Raw genomic sequence first — 20,139 nt, 5'->3', positions numbered from 1 at the left:
TTAATCTGAAACCATAACTCATAGGCTACAAATACTTACGTCCTGATTGGACATTTCCCAGTATGGTCTCTCTCCATAGGACATCACCTCCCAGAGAACAATCCCATAACTCCATACATCGCTGGCTGATGTGAATTTGCGGTAAGCTATGGCTTCTGGTGATGTCCACCGAATGGGGATCTTTCCTCCCTTTGAATATAAAATCACATGTACATACAGGATCAATGCATAAAACATATAAACTGAAACTGAATTTATCAGGGTGTTTCTCTTCTGAAATGCAAAGTGGGTTTCTGTGCTATATCTTGATATTCTTCTATTTTAATACCAAGCAGGCACATTATTTACTGCAGTATTTATTTCCAATTAATTTGGAAGAATTTTATAATGATTAAAGGGAAAAAAAATAATAAAATTGCTTAACACTGACATTTTTATATCAACTGTGGCACATCAGTTGGTCATCTGCAAGAAAACTATTTAAAGTAGGTGAGCTATTCCATATGTTAGAATTGAATGAGTAATCTCAAATCAACCTTTACTGATTTAACATATGCTCTACCATACAATCTCTGTTCATAAGTGATAATATTTGTAAACATAAGTTAATATTTATAAACAAGTTATGCCACTCCTTGACACATCAGTTCTTATAGATATTTGTTAACTAAATTCAAATTAAAATTATATTTCTAAAATAATCTCTTCAATACAATAGTCAATCATCTTAATTTACTCAGTGCCATACTCCATCATTATTCACTGAAATACCTTTGGTGAAGGTGATACATTAGAGTCTGTATCCTGCACTCATTAGAAAAAACCTAATAACTACATCTCCAGAATTTAGAGTCTAGAGGAGAATATGGCTTCTATGACTTATAGGACATAAAACATATAATTCCCAGGAAATTGCTCGCAGTTTAATACATACATTAGTAAAGATGTGCTGAGTAGCAACCATATGGGAAGTATTACGCTAGTCACTCTAGGTAAGACAATATAAATAACATACTGGCCCTTCTGTTTGGAAATATCAGGCCTATAGGAGAATACTTAGTTGTTGTGAATAACTAAAGCAGAAATAAATATCTAGTGTTTTGCTTCTCAAACTTCGCAATGCCTGTGAATCATTCCGTGGCTCGCTCTCATTAAAATGGAAACTAATTTAGTAGTTCCAGAGTGTAGCCAGGGTCTGCCTTTCTAAAAGCTCCAGGCCCATATTGATCACACCAGTCATGGGCCTTACTTTAAGTAGAAGGCAGCGTGACAATTGTGATGCAGAGCGTGGAGCCCAGACTCTCACTGGAGAGGACTGAGGAGATCACCTATAAATTGTGATTTGAAAGATGCATCAATTTTTGATACAACAAGAAAAAAAGAACGGATGTTCTAAAGAGTGTACATCATCAAAATCTTAAGCCATGTTCATCAAAATGTGTTCCATTGACATTGCACCTCATAGCACTTTATTTGTTCTGAAGTAAGGCTCAAAGGAGACATTCACTGCTTTAGAGAAAGTGGGTCGGTAACTTAGGAGGTAATTATTAAACCTCACTATGCCTGAATTCTTTATCTCTTATTTGGGAAAGTAGTAGTACTGATTCATAGTCTGTTGTGGAGCTAAACTTTCAATAAAATCTTTAGCATAGCCCCCGGCACATAGTAAAGTCTCAAGAAACATTAGCATATTAGTCCCACATTCTGAGGGAAATGGCATAAATTGAAGCACAGAGGAGGAAAAATATGTTCTGGAAGAACAGTTTCTGGTGTAAAAATACCACAGAGTACGTGGAGGAATAAATGAGAGGATGGGAAAAGGTCAAATTGGGAATTAATCCCAGGTATACTAAGTAAGTTTATCCTATAGAGGAGACTGGTGTAAGTGATTGAAACTACCTCAGGAAACTAAACACTTCTCTTTGATGTTTTCATTCAAGTGAGGTGTTCAGAGACAGTACTGCCAGGAGATCTTTATTAAAATCTTACGCTGGGATTTGAAGAATGCATGAAACTATAGAGAAGTGAGCACAGAGAAGCCTCCAGCCTAAGGGTAGTTGACGATTTATAATGGTGAAGTAAAATATGTCAAGTTGGAGAGATGGGATCCAAAAAAAGAGAGCCTTGGGAGTTAGAGAGACACACCATACTGCTCAACACGCACTAGAGTAATGACGGTTTAGAACCAGAAAAATGGAATAGAAAACTTTCACAGTTATGTGGATGCGAGGGCACAAGGTTTTACAAGTTTCCCCTTTTCTCTATCACTCATTCATACTCACTCATTCACTCTTTCTTTACATTGTGTATTTCTTTCAATAAAAAATTTTAAAAGGTTTTTTTCATATTTAAATTTAGATGTTTCGTTTTCAAGCCTAATGTTTCCTTTTTTTCTGCCAATAAATTCAATCTTAAAAATAATAATAACATTTAACCCCACCCCAAGTAACTTATTTGTATCTACCAAGAGCAAGTTTGGATTTTAAGGAGTCAAAATTTCAAATGATGCCTCTTAATTTTGATGAAAACAGAATTATACATGCGGCAATTAACAAAATCTATTCAGGGTGCTAAATAGAATCATTAGGCATACTCTCAACCCTTAACGAATTCTGAGAATTAACAGATGTCAAACAAAGCTGTATTCATGGTGCAAAAGAAAGATAATATTTTAAAATCTCAGCTAAAAGTCTTATCTTTGCTGCAGACACTGTCATTTCTTTTCCTCATCTGTTACTTGGAAAAGTAATGGAAGAAAATTACTAAAAGCACAAAAATGGTGCTAAAACACACAGAAAGAAAGGAAGGAAGGAAGGAAGGAAGGAAGGAAGGAAGGAAGGAAGGAAGGAAGGAAGGAAGGAAGGAAGGAAGGGAAGGAAGGAAGAAAGAAAGAAAGAAAGAAAAGAGGAAGGAAGGAGAAGAAGGAAGGAAGAAGGAAGGAAGGAAGGAAGGAAGGAAGGAAGGAAGGAAAGAAAGAAGAAAGAAAACTCTTTCCTTGTTGAAAACTTTGTATTTATTTAGAAAATATAAGGTACAGATATATGTTACCTAACAAGATCTCTGGTTGAAATTAAAATACAGACATTAGTAAAAGTAATAGATTGATGACAACCAGGAACTAGAAGCCCACCTTTCGTGTTTTATTTCAACCAGGATTAAAATGGTACATACCAAATTGTTTCATCTTAAGTGTGTCATCACTATTTTCCAGAGAGGATAGCATTGAGAATATTTTAATGAAGTTTCTTAAAGCAGTGAAATACTAAAAAAAAATGATGTATTTTAGGAAGGAACGGCCAAGCCTGTATTTAAGTTAGGAAGGAAAGTCTTTTCCTGTGCTGTTCTAGATACAAACACACATGTTATTGGAGGGATCTCTGCGCCATAGCCTTGCCCATCACTTCAGTGTACCCACTTCACTTCATGTATACTTCACTTCTTGCATACTTCACTTCAGTATGCCCAGCACTTCAGCCATCACTTGACTGTAACCTTTGCAGTGTGTTCGCCAATGTAACACATGGTTACAGATTCAAGCAAATTATTTCCAAAATGATTTTCCAATCCAGTGCTGTCTATTTGTTTTCACAGTGCAAATCTTATTAAACTGTTAAAACCCACACAAAAAGGAAATATGTTTGGGAAAAATATATGAGGAATTGTTTTAATGAAAACATATTTTGAATTCTGCTCTCATGCTAATATGTGCCTGCTGAATACACACACAACTATTGTTAGAATTATAATTTCAAACTTTTCAATATAACAATTTATGTAACTAAACAGCTGATCAAGTATTTCTTAGCACTATCTTTAACTTTGATTGCACGAATTCTTAACAAAATGTTTTGGCTCTTAGCTCATTGTGCTACTTTGGGAAACTATTCTGGCTATATTGCACAGTAGTCACCTTTCACTAAATACTTCTAACTTTAGAAATGCAGGTTATGTGGCCTCTTTACTTGTTTGTCATTCGGGTTGTTAATCTAAGCTTTCCTCTGGCTGCTGACTAGAGCAAAGCTTAAGTAGCTTATGGGAAAGAATAAGGAAGTGGGGTGATTTGATTTTTTTTTCATTTTATTCCAAACATGTTATTCAAACACATGAAGACTAAATATGTGGCATTCAATTAACAATTAAGCCAGTTAGCAAAGTTAAATGTTTCCTTAACTTAACTAGACGTTTCCATTGATCAAACTTTTAGTGTACTAGTTCTTTTCCTTACTGGCTGAGCTTTGTCCTATGGCACTGTTTAGTGAGTCCATATACTTAAAAGTTCATATATTTATTTTAATGACAAATAGAAAATTCTTAATTCATATTTTCCTATATGATAGCCATACAATTCATTTTAAATGAACAACAAGGACTTATTTGAACTGTTGTTTATTTGGAAGAAAGTGTGAATGAATGAGTAGTTTCCCTTTGCTTAATGCCCTTGGGGAAACTCCTAGATGATTAGCTTTAAACCCTAGAATTTTAACCCTAGAACACTGAGCTATTTTATCAGAAAACTTTTATCTGCTTCCAGGTCGTGTTTTAGACACTGTGGTTTGCTCTGAGAATTATGTGATAATCGTAGATTCAAGACTCTCATTCTGCCCCTAGTCAGCCATCTGGTAAATGATGCCATCCCTCACTGAGAAAATCAGGAAGAGAGTAAAGATGATTGAAGATCATTACTCATTATTAATTAGGGATTTTTTTTGTCATTGGCAATGGATTTATTATATACATAAAGCAACTAATAAATTGTCTAATCTTTTAATAGAGTATTCAATAAATGCTTTGCCTTTCTTCTTTTCTAATTCCCTCTATTGGTTAACACACCTTTACTATTGGTATAAGGAATGTATTCAATGAGGATGTAAGGGAAATCTCATGGTTTGAAACTTCAAAGCACTATTCAAATGTAGCATTTGTTGCTAAATATAAATCAAACTGAGAAGAATATTATGCATTTTTTCCCCTATGATTCAAAAAAGAAGCAACATCAAATCACTTGGGCTGAATGAGAGAAATGAGAGAAATGAGAGAAAAATAAACCATGGTTGTGCACATGTAATTTGAAATCAAACTACAGGAGAGATTCTAGCCTAGGAAAATCATTACAGAATTTGAGGAAGGGTGAATATGTATGTTATCACAAACTCTTTAAATTCAACATTATAGTTTCAAATTCTTTACATTCAACACTAGTAAAATGAATTCAAGGAGTAGCTCTTGTCCTATTCATTGCCATAAATAAAATTAGTGTGCTCAAACTATAATTTGAAAGCATAAGGTTATGAAAGCTGAATAGATTATAAAGATGAAGAAAATTAGCATAAGCCTGTGCTCCCTGACTGCAGAGAGCAATTATCTTTTTTAGATATTATCTTGGCAAATGTGCAGAGTAGGCACTGAACGAATGCTCATTAATTGGAACTACATTCCCTTTCTCCTAAACACATGCACTTCTTTTTTTGGAAGGGTTTCTCCCTGCCTGCGTTTTGTAAGTAGCGAACTTCTTAGTTGAATATCCTGGTCAACCGTGAACCCATTGGTGGAACATTTGGGAATCTTGTAGGCCAAGCTGGTTACTCCATCTTCTGTGATCCTTCTACTGCTAATTCTCCTGAATAGACTGAGATATCCAGAGGAGTAACTGCCTTTCCTCCTCCATCTCCACATTCCCACAGTTTAAAACAGGGGTCTCACTTTTTAGCTCTCCTGCTTACAATACCTTGTTTCCTGGAAGAATGAGTAGTTTTGTTGTGAGAGAATATGATTAATTATTTGATGTACTTAGAGCAGTAGATTTTATTAATATCTTTGATAATTTTTAGCATTTTTAAAAATATACAGTTTATTTTTAGAAAAAATCTAGTTTTTAAGAATATATGTGAATATTAAGTAAGAATAAGGCAACATATAGCATAAGGATAGCTTTTCAAAATAAAAATCAATTCTTTACATTATCTATAAAATTATGAAAATATCTCACAGGATAGATAGCACATGGATTAAGTATTTTAGAATTTTCAGAATGTTATTCAGATTTTCATTTGACTCCATAAACAATATTCATCCTTTATCAACTGTATCAATATTAATGATACATTAATAACATTAATGTATCAATAATTTAATACATATTGTTAGTCTGTGCATATAAGCATTGTAAGATGAAGCTAAGTAAAATTTTGTAATGTAGAAAATAATTGTTCAGTAAGACATATGCTGACTGAAAATATATGACATATTTACATGGTAGCTGGATATGTTTATTTATGAGTTTACTCCAATGTCACCTTAATAAAATAGAATCAAAACATCAAAAATAAAGTAACCATGTTTAACATTTAGAGCATTGGGGGAAAAGAACTATTAATTTCAAATGTTAGATCAAAAGTAAATGAAAATAAAATTTAATAGGTGTAAAAGGTATACTATTTTTTGCATTATGTTTGTGATATCTCAAAATACAATATTCTGGGAGACCTGATGGCAGATGGCTAGTCTGTGGTTTTTTTTTTTTTTTTTTTTTTTTTTTTTTTTTTTTTTTTAACAAATGGCAATGCATTCCACATTGTCCCACACAATGTGCAGTCCAGTATGAATAAGAGAAATTATAAAGTACTTGCAAGTAATATTTGGTCCCCACTCTCATTCTTAATACATTCTTTACAAATGTTGGGTAACTTTAGAACAAATTCTCCATAGTAGCACTATTGACATTTTAGTGCATGTTAATTCTTTGTTGTGGGAGCTGTTCTGTGCATTGTAAGATATTTAGAAGCACCCACTAAATTACATTATCATCTTCTCAACGGTGACAGCAAAATATGTCTACAGACATTATCAAATATCCTCCGGGGAGCAAAACCATCCCTACTTGAGAACTATTGTTTTAGATTGTGTGTGACACACGTTCATCAGCAAGGTAAAATAATGCAAATGGAGTCTAAGATTTATCTGAAATTTTATGTAGACTAAGTAAAATTATTAGTAGTAGTAGTACTTTTTTTTTGGTCACCTCTCACAGTCTTTTAATGGATATTTTTATTCCAGTACTAATCTAGAAAAGGAAGGGCCAAGTTTACCAGAACTAATCTTCTGATATCTGGGTTTTGGTAAATATAACAGCATCCCTTTGAGATTTTTTTTCCCTTTAGTTTTTAATGTTGTATTTTATTTTTCCTTTCTTTTTTCCTTCCATCCTTCTTCTGAAAAGAGGATAACTGCCTCTTACTAAGAAACTTAAATTAGCATTATAAATTAAGCATCAATTTCTTTATCAGACGAAAGCATCAATAGCCAAATATTTTACTAAGAAATGAGTGTTTACTCCAAGAGGAAACACTATCTACGGCTACAGAAACATAAATGTCTCTGGCATAGTAAGACATAGGATAAAAGTCCTCAAGGACTCGGTTTGGTTATGACAGATGCTGAAAGAAGAAGCTGGGGACCATACATTTTAATTTAGTTACACTTCAGGATTAGGTTCTCTTTCTTCAAGCTGAGCATGTATAGATCTGAGACTATCAAAATAAAATAAACCGAATTTACAAGAGCGGACTCACTCATAACTACAGAATTTATTCATAATGTGCTCCTGATTGGACCACAAAAATTCCCTTTTCTCCCACCCCAACAAGTCCAAGCTCGTATTACTTGACATGTTTTTTTTTTTTTTTTCTTTTTCAGGTTCAGAAATTGCTTTTCTAGATTATATATGGGGGTTCGTCATTTTTCTATATCTTAGATATTTTTTCAAATAACTACCAACTAGATTCTTTGATGGGATACCCAATAATTTGGATTTGATGAGACAAAATGGCATCATTGGCATACTTTTTTCTTGCCACAATAAAACTATTCTAATGCAACTGTTAACAATGAACTACAACTAGAAATCAGTTGGCAATTTATATTTTGGTTGGTAAAATGCTACTAGGGATTCTTAATATTATAAAGCACTAATAGTTATTATAAAATAATTTATGAATGTGTTTTTTAAAAATATTTAATAAGATTTTAAACTGAAGCATTTATATATCTGCCTATAAGCTCCCAGATATTTATGTATTTGAGAAAAGTCTCCAATTGCCTAGAGCAAGCCCAGAATCACAGCATAAGGAGTGTGTCTAAAACCTTATCTGCAAAGGAATCGCCAATCCAGACTTAACATCACCAGAAGTTAATTTTTGTTTCCCTTATTTGCGATGCCAAACCTAGAAGCAGTTCTTCCTATTGCTGATGTCTAATCTATTTATAGCTCGATAATTAGGATGCAGGGAGATTTATGGTCACTTGTTCCATTTGGGTTTTAAACTTTAGTGGTAATCGGGAGTCTGAGTTTCTGGGCTCAGCTTTGACCCTACTATTTAATTTTAGCCAAGTTTACATATATCTTGTCATTCACAAACTGAGGGTTATGGGAAACATAAAACCTGATTTTATGTTAAGTCTTATCTATTTCAAACAGATGTGCTGACTTATGAATCTTAGTTCTTACAACTTTCAAATTTCTATCTAAAACCTACATGAATATTAAGAATGCTGATGACATTTTCAATGTTAATTATTTTGGGCTCTTAAAGATTCTCCTAACTTTGGACTCAACTGCATATCTATTGGTTATCATATCTGGATTTCTTTCTGTAGAATTAAATTACAGAAAAATTAAAGGTGAATAAAATAGTGCAAATAATGATCCTACAGTTTCTCTGGACAGAGGCATTATGAAATTGCTAAACTCTAATCCACGATTATAGCAGTCCAAAATCTTGTTCACTTTGGCCAGAAACAGCAATTAGAGCAGGAATCACACAGTAAATCTGTTCTCAAAAGATCCTGCAATTCAGTTCTCTAAGCTTAATGAATTCAGACAGTTCAAATGAGATATTTGGCTAAAAGCCTGATTTTTTTTCAGGCAATTCCTTGAAGTTAGCTCATTTACTGTGAGTTAGGGGGCTTCAAGTCTTGATTTCTAAGAAAAAGGAGTGTAATTGCTGAAATCTGCGGACATTCAGGCATAATATCTCATATCTGCCCCATTTTTTTTTTCTCTAATTATACATAGAAATCTCTCCCTGCTGATTTAGGAAAAGCTTTGCTGATCCAAAGTTCACATTGCCTGCCTGTGAGCTCTGTCAGGTCATACTTAGAGTGACAAAGGACTTTAGAGAGTTTATCTTAGTAAACCCTAAGTAATTGAGTGTTTAACCTGGAGGCAAATAGTGGGCTTCTCAGGTTAGAAATGGAACTTTAGAGATAAATCATTTGACTCAAGGATCAGCATCTATGTATTGTCATGAGTAAACTTCACTCACTGTAGAAAACAGTGGACAACAAGGTGCAGGGCGATCCAAGAAAACTCCCAGGGGAAGCATCCATTCTAATCCTCAATAGTTCAAATCCAAAAGCCATTGAGAGAATCATTTCAGCAGATGTTTGATTGCCACCAGAGATCAGAGATGAAGGATCTCTTAGGAAGCAAAAGTCCATCTCTTGAACTTTTGGGATTTTTCAACATTATATGAATAGTGTAATAATTTCTTGAAATACAGGAAAATCTTCACATTGACTTCTAAATAACTCTATGTCTATCTAGGAACTGAAACACAAATAAAGAACCCTTCTGTTATATCGCAGCTTATATGATATAATACAATATAAAACTGGTCATCTATATATAATATCTATCTTCAACAAAAACAATGCAAAAATTTAGAGATAAGGCTAAACATATATTTTACTATAAGTATAGTTATGCATATTTTCAAAGCTCAATGAAGTTTTGCATGTTAAACTCTTTGTTTTCTATAGAGTCAATCCCTTATTTATTTTTTTTATAGTTTATGGAAATTCATTTGAAAGTCTGAAATTTTAGCACTCTGAACACAATTTTTCAAAGAAGCAATATTTTAAGCAAATAAGTCAGAATGATCTCTTTAACATAGCAACAATGCTGTATATTTGTAATAATAATGAAATAGAAATATTACATTTATTCTAGTAATTAACCGAAGTTCATAACTTGACTAAGCTTGATTTGTTTAATATTGATGACTTAAAGCTAAGGAAAGATGAAGTAAGTTGAGAATCTCATAAATATCTGCTGAGACAATTCTGATTAGACGTCATGCCCATGATCACTTGTATACCTATATCTAGTAAATAACTGGTAGAAATATGAGGCAATTCATTTGTTAACCAATAGCTATGGCTAACGAATGATGGGAGTGGGTTTGAACCACGATATAAAAGTGTGGTTTAAAAAGGGTGATACGAAAGCAATGAGTCAGATTATTAGTCATTCCAGACACCAAGTGCTAAGATTGGATTGGATGTAACTCTCAGCGCCAAAGGGTTCTGGAGCTGGTCTATTGCTTCAGGGTACATGTGAAAGCTTCGGCAACTGTCATCACATATTGAAATGTGAAAATTCACAAGTGAATGGGAATAATTTCAGAAAGTGATTTTTTGCTAAGCTTCCAGGGCTCCCCAACTATGGATTGGACCAGTCACTATTAGCCTGATGTTTTGTCTGAGTTAGATCATTAATATAACTACTTAAGTTGTCTTGCAAGTGAGCCTTTTGGAACCAGAACAATTGATTTCAATTATTTTATTAAATTGAAAATTAAAGCAAAATGAATTTGGTTAATTAATCTGATATTAATTATTTGCTCCTTCACTCTCACCAATTCTCTGCTCTAATGTCATTTTATCAGAGAAACTCTCTCATCATCCTATGTAAAGTAACTTCTGCATACTGCCACATTCCTCATCTTACTTCTCTGCCTTGCTGTACCTTTACTTGATTATTATTGCATTACCACACTAGAATGTAAGCTCATGAGGTCAGGGCTTTGTTTTATTTATCTCTGGATCTTCAAGTCTTAGAACAGTGTCTAGTATGTTGTAGGCACTCAAATATACGTCGAGTGAATGAATGACATATTTTAGAGAGAAAAGTTCCTCCCAGAGACTGTGTATGATATATTTACATACAACCTCCCTCACTTCTGTGTTCCATTCCAAAATTATAGTTGTGATTTTTCTCCATATAAATCTGGATAGATTATTTTTACATGTTAAATGTTCCTGCTACCCATTTCTCTGAAATGGAAAATACTAGAACTCATTAGATTTTGATGCAACATTGATAACTGAGATTCCTAAATCTTCTAAGGATTTCTGTGTTTTTTTAAAAAATATAGGGCTTTACTTTGTGAAGTAAAGCATATTCATATGATTCCAAGAGAGTAGGGAATCAATTCATGATTGACATGATTATTTTGGCTTAAAATGCATTAAATGCTTAAAATGCATTACTCTATGTGGGCCACTAATTAGGTAACTTATTTTTTTTTTATTCATGGTGAATGAACATAACATATATCACTTATCAAAAAATATAATTGTCTTTCTGTATCTCACCAGTTTTTGGTATGCATAATTTTTAGTTCCTTGAGATCATGCAGAACAAAAGCGCACATTTTCTATTGCTTATATTCTTGGAATGGAGCTATCCTGAACATGAGTGTTTAACCACTAGCACTTCCTTTAGCCACTTTTTTTTTTTTAATCCTGAAAATGAAATTAGATAAAACAAAGCTGTCCTAGAATATTTCTAGTACCAACTTGGGTAGAGTCAAAGAGATAGAAATCAAATAAATTATTATGTAAAATAAGGTTTCTTTCCCCTTATGACTTAACACGCAATGCTTATGATAACTTTTCACGTGGGTTTTATCTTCTAGAAATTAAATAGGTGTTAATTGTCCATACGGTAATGTTGACAACAGGCAGAATAATTCTCATCCAATATAAAACTACAATTACTATGTATGCATCTTCAGAACAGAAATAAAAAGAAAAATATCTAATAATGAAGATTTAATCAAGAACAAATCATTTGGTTTGCTCAAATTTCTCAAATCAGTTCATGTGGTAATTATACTCCTAAAATGAATTTGGGGGCTTGAGAATTCATTGGCTTTGTATGACACAGCAAATAAATTAGATAAAGGTCTACATTTTCTCTAACTTCTTTTAATCCTGTGTAAAACAGCAAATTGAGCACTGTCGTGTTAGTATCTTTTGTTCCATCTATTTCAACATACGAATATAAGAATGTTCATATGCACAAAATGCATTCATGCATGTATTAAAAAAATGCTAACCTGCTTAAAATGAAATTTCATAAGGGAAAGATTGAAAAAATTATTCAGCAGCAAGAGTTCTCTCCAGTAATACCATGGTTCTGTTAGAATGAAATAAAGTAAATTAGTAGTTCAGTGCAGAAAGTAGGAAATGCCATAATTATACTTTGAAATTTACATGAAGGGAAACCAAAGAGAGAGAATTCATTTTTCATTGTTTGTTTGTTTTTCTCAACAACAAAATTCTTTAATGGTTAAAATTTGCAGAGCTAAATGTTCCATTCATATCCATTCCAAATAAAATCCTGGGCCTTTCAAGATGATTTGCAACCTTTAGTATGCAGCTGCAGTTATGCTTCAAACCTTTTTTTCAAAATGGTATATTACATAATGCTATATCCTAAGTCAGATTCTATATCATTTAATAACTACTGAAATATTTAGTTAGTTTTAAGGTGATTTTTAAAGATAAAATATCTGTAACAGTGGTTCTCAAGGTGTCATTCAAGCATTTCTGGGTGCCCTCCAGAGCATTTCAGGAGGTCCACAAGATTAAACTACTATTTTCATGATACTAAATAAAACATTTTAACTTTTCTCACTCTCAACATCTCATGAATATACAGTGGAATTTTTACAAAGGTTACAGGATGCATAATAATATCGTATAATGGAAAGTGTCAGTGTTTAGAATTTCTGCATAACTCAGTAGTGAGAAATGAGGAGAAATAACTAGAAGGAGTATTGAAACTAATTCTGATTTCCTATCCAATATTTTTATGAAAAAGAAAAAAAACACACAAAGAAGTGTGGTATTATTATCTTAGCTGACCTTTCTTTTCAGGCATCTGATTGAGGACATAAAGAAGGAAAACGTGTGACACACTGAAGCAGTACCAACGGCAGCACAGGAAAATGTCTGATAAACTGTTTCAGTTTTAAGGCTAAGCATTTTCTCAATTCCTCAGATGTTCCATCCAGTTTACGAACTTTTAAATACAGAATTCTATTCTACTCTTCTACCCTGCCTATCAACCACAGAGATATTTTTTAAAATGAGCAGCAGTCACTTCACATTTATTCAGTGGCACTGACTCAACGTCTCTCATGAGTCTTTAGTGCAATTACCCTCTGGCTAAAGCAAATTAAGACACAAATATCACTGGAGGCAATAATGACAAAACTGAAACTGTCCTGTTTCGACCACATCAGGAGGAAGTCAGGCTCTTGGAAAGGACAATAATCCTGGGAAGATAGATAAAAGAGGAAGACCAAATATGAGATCGAGTGACTCCATGGAAGAAGCCACAGGCGAGTCTACAGGAGCTGAGAAGGGCTGTGAGGACAGGACACTGTGGACGTCAGTCATTCATGGAGTCTCCAGGAGTTGGAGCTGACATAATGGTGATGAATAAACAAAGGCTATACCTTTCAGAGGAGCAGTCGGGAAAGGTTTAATAATACATTGAGCACCAAAGGTTAACTTCTAAATCAAAGTGATACTAGGTGAAATGTGTTAAGTGTGACCTAAGTAACGTGATTGGTATAAAACAGATTAACCAGAATGTGTTTATCCAAAAAGAATGCCTTGGCACACTTTTATGGTGAACTGGTTTTTCTGAAATAAGCATAATCATAGAATGCTAAATCAAATAAATAAGATGGATGTCCACAAACTGGATAATACTCTTTTTGGTTTAAAAACAAACAAACAAACAAACAAAACAGACTCACTATACAACAATTACTACTTCTCTTATTTATTATTAGCTTCTTGAGAACGGAGATTTTATATCAGTCAAGTCTGCTTCACAAATCACTATATACTTAAACAATTCTGAGTCATGGTATTATCCACAATCTAGTTTAAAGATAATTTCAAAAGGGGAATTTCCAAAACATTTTGTGCAATAGCAGTTGTCCCTGCAGTAAGTACAAGTTCCCTAAAGACACTTTGGTGTGCCGACACTCATTTCATTGTTTCGGGTGTTGGTTTAAAAACAAAATAGCAGTCCTACTTCTTATAACCATACCTCACATTTTAGAGTAAATATAAAACTATGTACCAAACACACTTACTATGGAAGACTAAGTCAAAGATTTCTAAATTATCCTAGAAGTGCAGATGCAAACTGCAGCTCAGAAGGAATCCAGGACCCCCGCGGATATTTTGAGGAGTTCCAAGAAAATACAAGGGTGACACTGAAGAACTCTAAACAGCTATTCATTGATAGTGAATGAGCCCATTGGTCAGGGTGGTTTTTAAGAATCTTCTAAGAATGAAACATAATGCAAATAGCCTGTTGCTCTTTTACTTCACAAATGCTAAAGAGGAATTTTGACACAACAACTGGTGTTTTCTGCTTCTGGACCCCTTCCTTGGTCCTGACAAAATAACAATCAGTTTAAATCATGGTAAACTGTAACCCAACATTCTCCCAGAGAGCAGATGGTCTAAATTAGGATGGATCTTACAGGTTTCTACAAGACAAATCATTTCTTTGAGTATCCTAGAAATCAAGACTAGAATTGAGAACAAGGTGCTCTCATTTAAAATGGGATATGCATAGAGATTAGAACCCTGACTGAATGACCAGAAATTGAATATTTCAACAAAGGCCTTTTAATAATACTATTTATTAAAACTGAAATATTCTTGGATCAGGTGATTGTTGTAACAAGTATGACAATGCCTGCAAGAACGATACTTTTCATGAAGTATGTTAAAAACTCAAACAGTAGCTGAAGGTTATGAAGGATATTTTTAGAATACAGAGTAGCAGTGAGTAAAATAAAAAAGAAATTGATAGAGAGAATAATATATAATATTTGTTGCATATGTTGTCTTCTGAGATGATAATTTAGTCATAAAAATGATGCTTTACTGCAGAATATTGGCTAATTTTTCTGGAGATCTATGAAGAAGCACTAAAAAGCACAAGATATTACCTATGTTTTGCAATTCCATCAAGTTTTCAGAGTTGTGCAGGTCACAGTCACTGTTATAAATTCACTAGCTGCTAGATATAAAATTATCTTTTATTTCTCTTGCTCTTAACCTAGTGAACTGTATTCCTAAGGGAGGGGGCATTTTTATGCAGAACACATTTAAAAAAAGTACCCAGATTCCTAAACAAAATGAATTCACTACAGAGTCTAATTGAAAGTAGGAAATGCAAACAAGGGTGTAATGATTGAGACATCAGTAGAGTTCCAACCCCTAAATCAGCACATCTAGGAATATCTCTGGAATATTGTGTTTTCTATATTTCTGTGGCTCAATTACTACAGCTTTATTTGTAGATGAAACTCAATCTGGCATATTGGGCTATTTTTCAGAGTGGATTTTGATGCTATGTGACAATCTCGGTGGTTGTTAATGGAGTTGTCCAAGATTGGTGATTTTAGAAAAGAATGAGTTGTGTTTTCTTTAATCAGGAATAATAAACTTTAGTATTAAATAAGAAGAAAATAGCAGAAGTTGACTTTTTAAAAAACTGACCATTTTGTAGCTGGTGAAGTATGGAGGAATAGGTTCCTTATTATATCTTACTACTAGGAATGAAAATTGGTAACAAACTACATGGAAAACAATTGGCTTTCATGCATCAAATCCTCACATAGTTGCACACATTGTGACTCAGTAATTTGAATTCTAGAAATTTATCTTGAAGAGATAATAATAAACAGACATGAATTATACATCAGTATGTTAACAATACCGAAAGATTGGAATTCTGCCAATTAATAGTGAATTGCATAAATAAATTACATACATGAAAAAATGGGCTCTATACACTATTAATTATATTATAAAAAGAATATTTATCTGGAAAGTTCTACATTTATGTTAAGTTTAATAAGCAGAATAAAACAACAATAAAATTTATATATAAAAATACAAGATTTATTGATAAGAGAAAAGCATTTTATGACTCAGTATATAATGATATATCATGTATAACATGATACCATTTTTGTAAATATGCACAATTGGTAATTATTTTCATATGAAAAGTATAAAACATATCGAAATCATAAAAAAGTAAAACATTAAAATTGGTTATCTTTGGGTAGTATTGTTAGTAATGGTTATTATATCTTTATTTTTTAAAGATTCTTCCATGAAAGAAAAATTATCGAAAGAAATATATTACAACAAACCTGCAAATAAATATATGAAGAACTCATCAAATATATTTTGAATTAAAAGGATGCAAATTCAAGCAATTAGATACAATGGTTCACAACTAATAAATAAATACTAAAAATGATGATAATATTTACTTGTATCCAGGAATATGGTTAAGTGTGCTTCTAAAATAGTACAGACTCTTTGATACAGAAAATCCACCTTAGGAATATATCCTAAATAAATCATCAGACTCATACAATTCGGAATGCACATGGATCATTTACACATTTGTATAAAATATTGAAAAACTAGACATAATAATAATTTGCCCACTAATTAGTAATTGTTTGTTAAGAAAATGGTTATAACCAGAGATTAGAAAACATCAACTACTAAACATGAAATATAAAGACTTATTGACAGTGAACTATATTCAAGAAGTATATTGCCAAGGAAAATAATAGGCTACACAATGGTAGTATGAATAATCCTATTCTAATTACGTATCTACTCGTGTGTGTGTGTGTGTGTGTCTGTGTGGTGTGTGTGTGTGTGGTGTATGTGTGTGTTATGTATGCAGGAAAAATCTGGAAGAACTGACTCACAAATTTACAAATGTTTTTAGTGGGTGGCACAATATCTGGGTGACTTTTCTCCTTTTTTAGTGCTTTGTTTGAACTTTTTATAATATGTATATGTGTTATCTACATAAACATTAATTCAAAAATGCCTTCAAAACTATACACAGTTGGATGAGGGTACTGAAAATGTATCCAATCAGCTTAAAGGTGGCTCATCCATGATAGAAAGATGGTAAATAGAAAAATACCAAAACTTCAGGCATTGTGAGAACCTTACTACCTTTTGAAGGGAATCAATAAATCAATGTTTGGAATTTCAGAATTAAAATGATTACTAGCCTCATGAACAGTGAAGCTAGATATTGAGTTGTGTTTTCTTTAATCAGGAATAAACTTTTAGAATTAAACAAGAAGAAAACAGTTTCCCAGATAAGTAACACTCTTTTAATGTTAAAGAATAAGATTCCTTTGGGGAAGATATAAATGACAAAGCATTGTGGGGCATGGTTTCTATTTACATGTCTACATAATCAAAGTGGAAAACAAACCTAAAAGGAAAATTAAAAAACAAAAGAAGAACAAAAAAAAACTAGTTACTCACCCTTGTTGTGTAAGCAGCTTCTGGGTCATCTTCTAGAACACGGGAAAGTCCGAAGTCAGAAACCTTACACACCAAGTTGCTGTTGATCAAGATATTCCTGGCAGCGAGGTCTCGGTGAACATAGCCCATCTCTGAGAGGTATTTCATGCCAGATGCTATCCCCCGAAGCATCCCCACTAGCTGGATGACTGTAAACTGGGCATCATGTTTCTGAGAAGTATTTAAAATGTACAGTTAAGACATGTCGCTATTTCTTAAAGACATAGCTAGCTAAAATCTCTCACACTGAATTGTAACAAGTCTGTCTATATACATTGTAGTTCTAAGCACAGCAGCCTAACAAGATAAGTGAATAAATGGAGACAAGGCTAAAACAAAATAGGATAGGTGCTGCATTACTAAATACTTTGTAACAAAACATACCCGAATATTCTTTGACTTCAGTTTCAAAACTAGAACTTCCCTAGTGTTTATGTGACATACTAACTCCTGTTCAGAAATTTTAAGTTCAAGAAAAACAAGATGAAATGGATCCTGTGACTATTTTACGTTTTTATTCATTTGGTTGATTTCCTTTTGGTTTCCTACATATTTCATCAATTGCTTCAAATAAGATGGATGTTAAATTTTATCATAAATAATTAGTTCAAAATTAATCAAACATATTTACTGAATATATGTTTTTTAATACAAACCCGAGTTATAGGTCATAAAATAGAAAGTATAGGAGATACTATTAGAGTCTTAGATTTAGAAAAGCTTTCAATCTACTTGGATTAAAATAGAAACATAAGGTTTATTTGATAGGTTGGTAAATAGATAGATAGATAGATAGATAGATAGATAGATAGATAGATAGATAGATAGATAGAGATGGATAGATACGTACGTAGTATATATATACATATATACATATATAAAAATAAAATGCCATATCTAGTTATAGCTACACAAACAATAATATTTTAAAAGAATATTTATTATTATGATTTTAATTACCTAATCTGGAAAATGTTTCTTAAACATGGTTATGAAAAATAATTGCTAATAAAATTTATATTGGGCTCATGAATATTAAAATTAAAAATACAATTTCTTATTCACAGAAAATTTTCCTCCATAATGATTGTACTATCTTATATATCATCTATCTATCTATCTACCAAGCTACCTATCTACCTATTATTTATCTATCTCTCTTTATACTGTATAGTGCTGAAAGCACCTTGAGGACAGATCTCTGTATTTTTTATTCCTTGCAGTGGTTGGTGATTGGTAGTGTTTAATACTCTATACAATTTTTGTATGTTTTTGAACATAATATTTGTTTCAAAATGATATTCTGAATTGAGAATACTTTGGCATTATAGCCCATGCTTATTTTCTGAGTGGATAGCACTATGTGAGTGATAAATGGTCTTCTGTCTCACAGGAGTCCAAGGTTACATGAAATAAAGAAAAGGGAATATTTCTTACATCAGTGTTATTTATGTCTTACTTTAGGATTATTTTTTTTATTTTTAGTTTAATCTATGTGAATCTTGGCAGTACAAAAAGTCTGAAGAAGATTGAACAAATTTGTTTTAAAAAACATAAATCATTAATGTTTGGATACATTAAGATAAAGATGCAAATTTATAGTCTTTCTCTTATGACTTAGTCTCAGAAAATTTCAGTTTTACTTTAAAAATTGATTATCTAATTGCTTGGCGAAATGTCAGAGGTTGACCCAACATTTTCAGTAATTCATTGCATATTTATGTATGCATGTGCAATAAGAGATACATGAATGTATGTAAAATCTTCTACTTACACGTAAGAAACTGTCCAAGGAACCATTCTCCATGTATTCTGTGACAATCATAACTGGTTTACCTAGATACATTGTAAATGATAAATTAAATATATAATCATCAGTAGTTTTCAACAAATATCATTCAATGAACATATATAACACTTTGATACACCTGATGAATTTAAAAAACATAAAAGCTTTCCCTGTCTTTCTAATTTTGCAAAGTTGCACTTAAAAAAACACAAAAAACAAGAAAACTAGATTTCAGTAGAAAATAACTCTTTTTTAAAAAATTAAAGCTTGGTTTTCAGAACAAGAGCCCATAACCTATGATATACAAATTGGCTTATTTAGCATGGCTTTCTTTGAACACAAAATATGACCTTTTCTTCCCTTTATTTGCATCATAACCAATCAACAAAATCAAGTATTTCTGCCTTCAAGCCCAAGATAAAGCAAGAAATTCCAGTCATATAGTTTCTACATGTATTTACCTAACTATACGCTGGGTGTTCTCTTGTTCTGGTTAGTCAGAAGCAAGTAAATGAAAGTCCCTACCTTAATTGATTTTACATGTGAATTGTACAATCAATAAAGAGGAATAATTATAACCTTTTAAAATCTATATTAACAACACATTAAAATCTATATTAACAATTAACATATTAAATTAGAAAATCCACACCGTCTATGTTTAAAAGGAAAATAAAATGAAAAATGCTGTTGGCAGTAACTTGAAATAACTATTTGGAAATATGTGGCCTTATATATCAATAATGCTCTAAAGAAGCATTTAAATGTATTTATATAGCTCTTATTATGTACAAAATGCTAGTTGGCTTATTTTAAATATACTAACTTATTAATTA

At 32.4% G+C, this 20,139-nt stretch overlaps 1 protein-coding gene across 1 annotated transcript in view; it reads right to left on the bottom strand.

Annotated features, from left to right (window-relative positions):
- The window catches only part of EPHA3 (EPH receptor A3), a 356,361-nt gene that overhangs the window by 21,530 nt on the left and 314,692 nt on the right, over positions 1–20,139 (bottom strand). The window contains 3 exon segments of the mRNA XM_033092431.1: positions 40–189; positions 17,476–17,685; positions 19,289–19,350. Coding sequence (XP_032948322.1) covers positions 40–189; positions 17,476–17,685; positions 19,289–19,350 — 422 coding nt within the window.

The sequence above is a fragment of the Rhinolophus ferrumequinum genome, chromosome 2 (genome assembly GCF_004115265.2).
Source record: "Rhinolophus ferrumequinum isolate MPI-CBG mRhiFer1 chromosome 2, mRhiFer1_v1.p, whole genome shotgun sequence".
Taxonomy (NCBI): Eukaryota; Metazoa; Chordata; class Mammalia; order Chiroptera; family Rhinolophidae; genus Rhinolophus; species Rhinolophus ferrumequinum.
This window is presented reverse-complemented; position numbering and strand designations above follow the sequence as displayed.